Source organism: Monopterus albus, unplaced genomic scaffold (assembly GCF_001952655.1).
Source record: "Monopterus albus unplaced genomic scaffold, M_albus_1.0 scaffold185.1, whole genome shotgun sequence".
NCBI lineage: Eukaryota > Metazoa > Chordata > Actinopteri > Synbranchiformes > Synbranchidae > Monopterus > Monopterus albus.
This window is the reverse complement of record NW_018128065.1, coordinates 65,345-71,344: the sequence shown is the minus strand read 5'-3', so window position 1 is coordinate 71,344 and position 6,000 is coordinate 65,345. Positions and strand designations below refer to the sequence as shown.

General features: G+C 42.8%; 1 protein-coding gene across 9 annotated transcripts in view; it reads left to right on the top strand.

Annotated features, from left to right (window-relative positions):
- Window positions 1-6,000, top strand: part of kalrna (kalirin RhoGEF kinase a) — a 110,953-nt gene that overhangs the window by 80,354 nt on the left and 24,599 nt on the right. Inside the window, exon 1 of one of the 9 annotated variants that reach the window (XM_020617096.1) lies at window positions 3,236-4,583. The exons of the other annotated variants lie outside the window; for them this stretch is intronic. Within the exon in view, the coding sequence (XP_020472752.1) occupies window positions 4,514-4,583 (70 nt within the window). The 5' untranslated portion in view covers window positions 3,236-4,513. Of the gene's footprint in view, window positions 1-3,235; window positions 4,584-6,000 lie in introns of those variants that run through there. 9 annotated transcript variants of the gene reach the window in all.

Sequence of the window (6,000 nt, the reverse complement as noted above, 5' to 3'; positions counted from 1 at the left end):
ATCTGATTGGTTAAAGAAACAGTCCCATTGCTAATGTAGTTTAAGTTACATGGGCCAGCACTTCTGATTCTGAAGGCCCTGGGCAGATTAGATTGACATGGCAACACATAGAGGCTGAAATCTGATTGGACAAAAAATCTAACATCCATATACATGTACTGGAAGCGGTGCAGCCAAGAGAAATGCTAAATGTTAAAACGTGTTATGTATTAGATATTTTTGTTTATTTTATGTAATGTCCATTTGGAATAGCGTTGTGTAAATACTTTTGTTTGTGAAACAGGTTTGGAAACTCAGATGTCCGAGTTTTCCACGTGTCCTTAAACGCACCGTGCATTCGTGGATCGTGGACTTTTGAGAGTGCGGAAAAACACTCTCAAAAATCCGTGTGTGCGCGGAAGGTGATTCGTGTGTGTTAGACGAACCACGCATGCGTAGGTAACAATGTGTACGTACTTTCTAAAGAACTGCACACAAAAAATCGATTTTAAGCATTTGTAAAATGTGTTTTATGTGCAGTTTGTACAGCATGCATTTGTGAACAGCATGACACACACACACACATCGCTTGTTACAGACAAAACGTTAAACACGCACTTGTAACATTTTTGATAGTATTTTATCTCCATATGTTTCCTCCATTAAACCATTAGGGAACATCTGATGACAACTTTAGCCAGTTTTGGAAATGTCATTGGAAAATTAATTGTCATTGTTGTTTTATAGCACTATGAAAATAACAATGGACCCTCCAACGGATGTTGACCTGTGTGCACCTGTGTTCACTGTCACTGTTGACTCTGTCAATAAGTCTGAGCTTGATTTTAGTTAGAACATTTTTGGCTTAAAATTTCATCTGATCAGAACAAGTTAAAAAATTTCAAAAAGGCACCGACTATGTCTGACATCACTTCCAATTAGTGCACTACATTTACAAACGGTGTTCAGACTCTGTGTACATGTACAGTATCCAATACATAGTGCCCATTAGAATTCTATGTGGGAATGAAAAAAATACTCCCTGACATGTGTTCTGTAATCAATCCCACAGTGCAATGAGCTGTATTGTATTGAAAATCTGTTTACTGCTCCCCAGGAAGCTTTTGAAAGCCTATAGATGGTAGTGAGTGAGTGAAAGACCAGTCTCACGCTTCACGGTTAACACTGTTAACACTGTACACTGAGCTAGAACATCAGACACATAAACGAAATGAGCATAGGACAGTTCCAGTGATTACAGGCATGCACAGATTGTGCTGCTCCTGATGTGTCTGAAGAGGGAACTCTCCTCACACTTGTCCCAACATTTGACCTCTGTTATCAGTGCTGACAAGCTTAGATGGAAATGACAAGAAGCCTCAGCGGTTTTTGTTAGAGGATACATAAGAATGGGCTGATTTTTGTCTTGTTGCATTGTGGGAGCTCTGCTGTACAGTGGACACTGAAAAATATTAGTCATTTACTTAGAATTCAGAGTAGTGTTTATGTAGCAGATGTAAGCAGCTAAGATAACCGTTCACTGAACACACACAGACACGTGCCGTTCCCACCCATCTTATCAGGGCTCTCTGCATACCAAACTTTGAGCACACCAACCATAAACGTCCACACACACACACACAGAGTTGCTTGCTTAGCCTTTCTCCAGCTCACTTTAAGGTTTTTGTCTTGTTAAAGGTTATACACATCAGGGAGGAGCTTTGTGTGTGGGAGATCATCTTCACACACACACATAGTGTGAGATAAGATGATTTGCCTGCCACAGTGCTGGTGTGTTTCCTGCTCTTTCAGATGAAAAGGGAGTTTTGTGTTTCTTTCAAAAGATGCAAATTAGATAAGTGCCACCGCTACACATGGAAATCAGCACAGAAAACCTACATTTAAAAAAACTTTTCAGTGTGCATTGGCACAGTGCAGCCTGCTTTTTATGTTTACTTCAGTTATAATAAAAAGTGAATAGACTTTTTGCAGTTCATCTGAGGTTCACTGAGAATCAACGGAGTCATTTCATTGGTATTTACCTACACATTTGGTCTGGCCATTTTAAATAAGCAGGCTAGTGTTATGGCTAATTTATCATAATTCATATACAGTGTCACTGGCAGTTTCTGGTCATATCAGAAGTCAAACAGTGCAGTCACAAACACTTTTGTTTTGCTTACAGATCCAGCAGGCAGAGTTGGTCCTTTCAAGAATTTGTTGCTGAAATCTCAAAATCTGATTCAGTTTATGTATTAATGAAGATTCTGATCAGCCAAATCAGGCTTTTCCTAGATGGGAGTACAAGAATTCTCATCATCAGCTACCAAAATAAAACCATATGCATTTAAACATTTGAAGATCACGTTCATCATCCTAGTATTAATGTACTGGTTCAGTATTTTGTGCCCCACGTTCAGCAGCTCACCAGTGGACCTGTTGGTTTCATTGCCAAGCAAACAGACAGACACAGCAGCAATAGTCTAACAAAAAGACCTAGCAGTCCATTGTCTCCTGAACAGGTCTCACTTGATTCCAGTGCAGACTTCACAAATAATATGTGAACACATTATTGTCAGCTGTGCCTTAAAACCACAGTGTCTGATGGAGTGAATGCAGAATTGGACAGAACCCGCCTACATGCTCAGCAGTGGAATGTCTGGAGGCTGGGTGTTTAATTCATTGTTCTCTAGTTGACAGTGAATGATTCAAACTGTTAATTAATCCTAACGCGTCAGTGCTAATTAAATGGACTGCTGAGTCCTTCACATTTCAGCCTCTTCTCTCTGTCTCCTGTGTGTGTGTGTGTGTGTGTGTGTGTGTACACATGTACAGCATGTGTGCATGAGGGTTCTGTGACTTATCTGTAAAGTAAGCCTCCTGTTTCAGAGACTGTGAAGACACTGGAGTTAACTGAAAATCTGTCATGTTCTGACTAAAACAGATGGAACAAAAAGCTGGAGTTCTGTTCATGACTTTCATCAGTGGAATCCTAATGTTTATAGTTGTGACTTATCTTGCACATTGTCTTGGTTCTTGCCTTCTTGTGTCTCTTTAACATTAACCAAGTTCTTCTTTTGTTGCAAGATTGTAGTCGTCATAAAAGACCTCCCATGTGAACTCCAACTGGTTAAAACTGGAGTTGTAATTAAGTGCTCGGGTCGTGTGTACTGCTAGTTGTGCTTACTTACATATTGTTCCCTGTATTTCTTGCTGTAGACCATCAGTAGACGTACACTGTATTAAATAGGACACTGCAGGGAAACAGAGCTGCTGGAAGCTCTTCATCTGGGCCAAGTGCATGTGTTTTCTTACCTGCTGCAGTGCTCACAATGTGCACACACATAGGCACACGGGGGAAGTATATGTGATTGAATACTTTTTTCTGAGGTGAGGCAGTCTGAGATTAGTCTCATGGGACAGTTTGTTCAAAATGGTGTTCCTTCATGTTCCCTCTCATGGTGCAGCTCAGTCAGAGCAGTAATCATCACACTGTCATCATTTTACATGCCAATAACTTATGGCGTGGTTCCAGTGAAAAGCTTTAGATACAGCATGTGAGTAAATGAGAAGTAAATGAGTCACAACTTAACTATGCTTGGAGCCTGAGGGACTGCTTGCTAATAGGCAGAAGGATTCTCTATAATAATCCATGAGATTGATGAGAAAAAGATTAGAGAAGCCAGCTTGTGACCAGAAACTCATCTGCATGATCTCAGGAACAGCAGGGAAAATCTGGTGGAGGAAGGACAACTGCCCACAAGCTGAAGCTACACTATTCACTGTATTTGGGCTCTTTATTCTCCATTGGCCGCTGAATTCACCAGCTAGTCTCTAATTTTGCCTGTCTGCCTGCAGGTAGGCTTATCAGAGCTTGTTTGCTGAAAGCGACCTGCTGCAGCTGAGCACAGAGCTCTGTGAGCAGTGAGGCAGCCAAAAGGGTAAAGTTGAGGGCCAAGACAGTTAGTTGGGAGTCACTACAAGCTACAGGAACCTGCAGAGCCAGGTAGTAAATATGTGTTTTTAATTTAAAGTGACCCCTTTCACATTCAAGTAACCATGCGAGTCATTGTTGATAAAAAGAATATTGCCCATAGTTGCCTTACAAAATAAGTTCAGAAGCAGTGTTGTTGTCCAGCTTGCCACTGGTGCCCAGCAGTGCTGTTGCCTGAGCGTAGGTCTGACACTAATAGTGACTCCACCTCACTCTGACACAGAGTGAAAGCCACACACAGTGTTGGAGCCCCTGCTCCCCACAGTGGGACTGTAGCCCTCCACAATATTTAACACTGGCTTCTGTTCTAGAGAGCCTAATGGTGCACAGGACAGAGGGAGGGAACAAGTGTGTGTGCAGGCTCCTCCTACAGTACCTCATGAACTTGAAATTCCTGGTGCACACACACTCCCTCTGTCAGTCTGGTTAACACATTGGTCAGCCAGTTAGTGATCAAGTCAGACAGCTAGAGAGAGGGGTGTGTCTCTGAGCGTGTGAGAGAGAGGTGCGCGAGTGTAGGATGTGTGTGTGTGAGTGAGGATGAAGCGAGGCTGGCGTTGCTGTGGATGGATCCTTGCTCGCTGCTGCTGCTGCTGCTACAACGGCACAGGTGGGAGGCACGCACACAGTCTGTATGGAGAGTGAGTGTGGTGCACTGTGTGAAAGCAGGTGTCTATAACTGTGTGTTTGTCTTTGCTGGCGTGTGTGTGTTTGTGTTGCATGCTTTAAGCTAGGAGGTTTCTAGTGTGTGCTGAGTAATGAAGCAGAGAACTGGTTTGTAATGGCTGGAGGCATTCTCCACACAACTCTGCTGAGAGAGAGTGTGTGTGTGTGTGTGTGTCAATGATTAAATGATAGAGGGGTAGACAGACCAAGAAACAGAGAAATTCAGATTGTAATGTTTCTCTTATTTGTTATGACACCAATGGAAATTAATTTGACTAAATGAATCATGAAACAGGAAGTTATGTGTCATAGATAAGGGAACGAGAGAGAGAGAGACACACACACAGGAGGACAGTTTATTTCTTTGTGTCTGTGAAGAATTGAACAATCTGTTTTCCTGCAGTTCACTCAGCTACTGCACAGGGCATGTGTATATTTTTGGGTGTGTAGTACGGTGTGACAGCATCTTTGGTTACTGTCAAAGGACTTATGCCAACTTGACTGGAGTCATTATAGTAATCATCCTCTATGTTTCCCAATCACCGTCTGTCCCCACAGACAGACAGCCGCTGTGGTTTCTGCTGAGCGTTGTGCAGAGCCGTGTGCTGGTTCATGACCGTTTGTCTGTCTGAACTGGTTTGTCACCAGGTTACATTCAGACACATGCTGACATGACTATAGGCTGCAAAAGTGAAAAACACTGTACTATCAAGCACAGTTCTTCAAGCAAACAGAACCGAGTCAAACCAGGTCCACACACATTAGTGGCAGGTCAGGTCCAAAGTAGTCTAAGGCAAGTTTGTTGTTGTTATGCTTCCCAGATGAGCAGCCTCTTGCAGACAGGTGGATGACTTCTTCTCCAGACAGGCAACAGAAGTGGACAGGAAAGTATTTTGGGTTGGCCATTAGCTGAAAACCACCTTAAGGCTGAGAGCTCTCATTCTCCATGCACTGCAGCATTAAGAGCACATGTATATGTGCAAGTTAGCACTCAGCCAAAGGTTAACTCAGCTCTGTATGTGGATAGACGAGGGACTTTGGCCCCAGAGTCACAGAGCTTCATGATAGAATGACTGTGCAGACTGGCAAGCAGCTGCACTGGTTACACCGGTTACAGTGATGTATGTGAACAATTTTGACTGGTTTCTATGCACCTGTTTGAACTTGTTACCAGAATCGAGGATGATCTTGTTCCAAGTAGACGTCTCTGAACCTAGGCAAGGACACACCCTGAAGACATTGAGGTCACTTGTGGAGGGGGGCTATATTTTCATATTCTCAAACTGCACAGCGGCTGCAAAGTAACACAAATATGCACGTATATTACTTGCACTGAACATTTGTGTAGGCTTGACCACAGT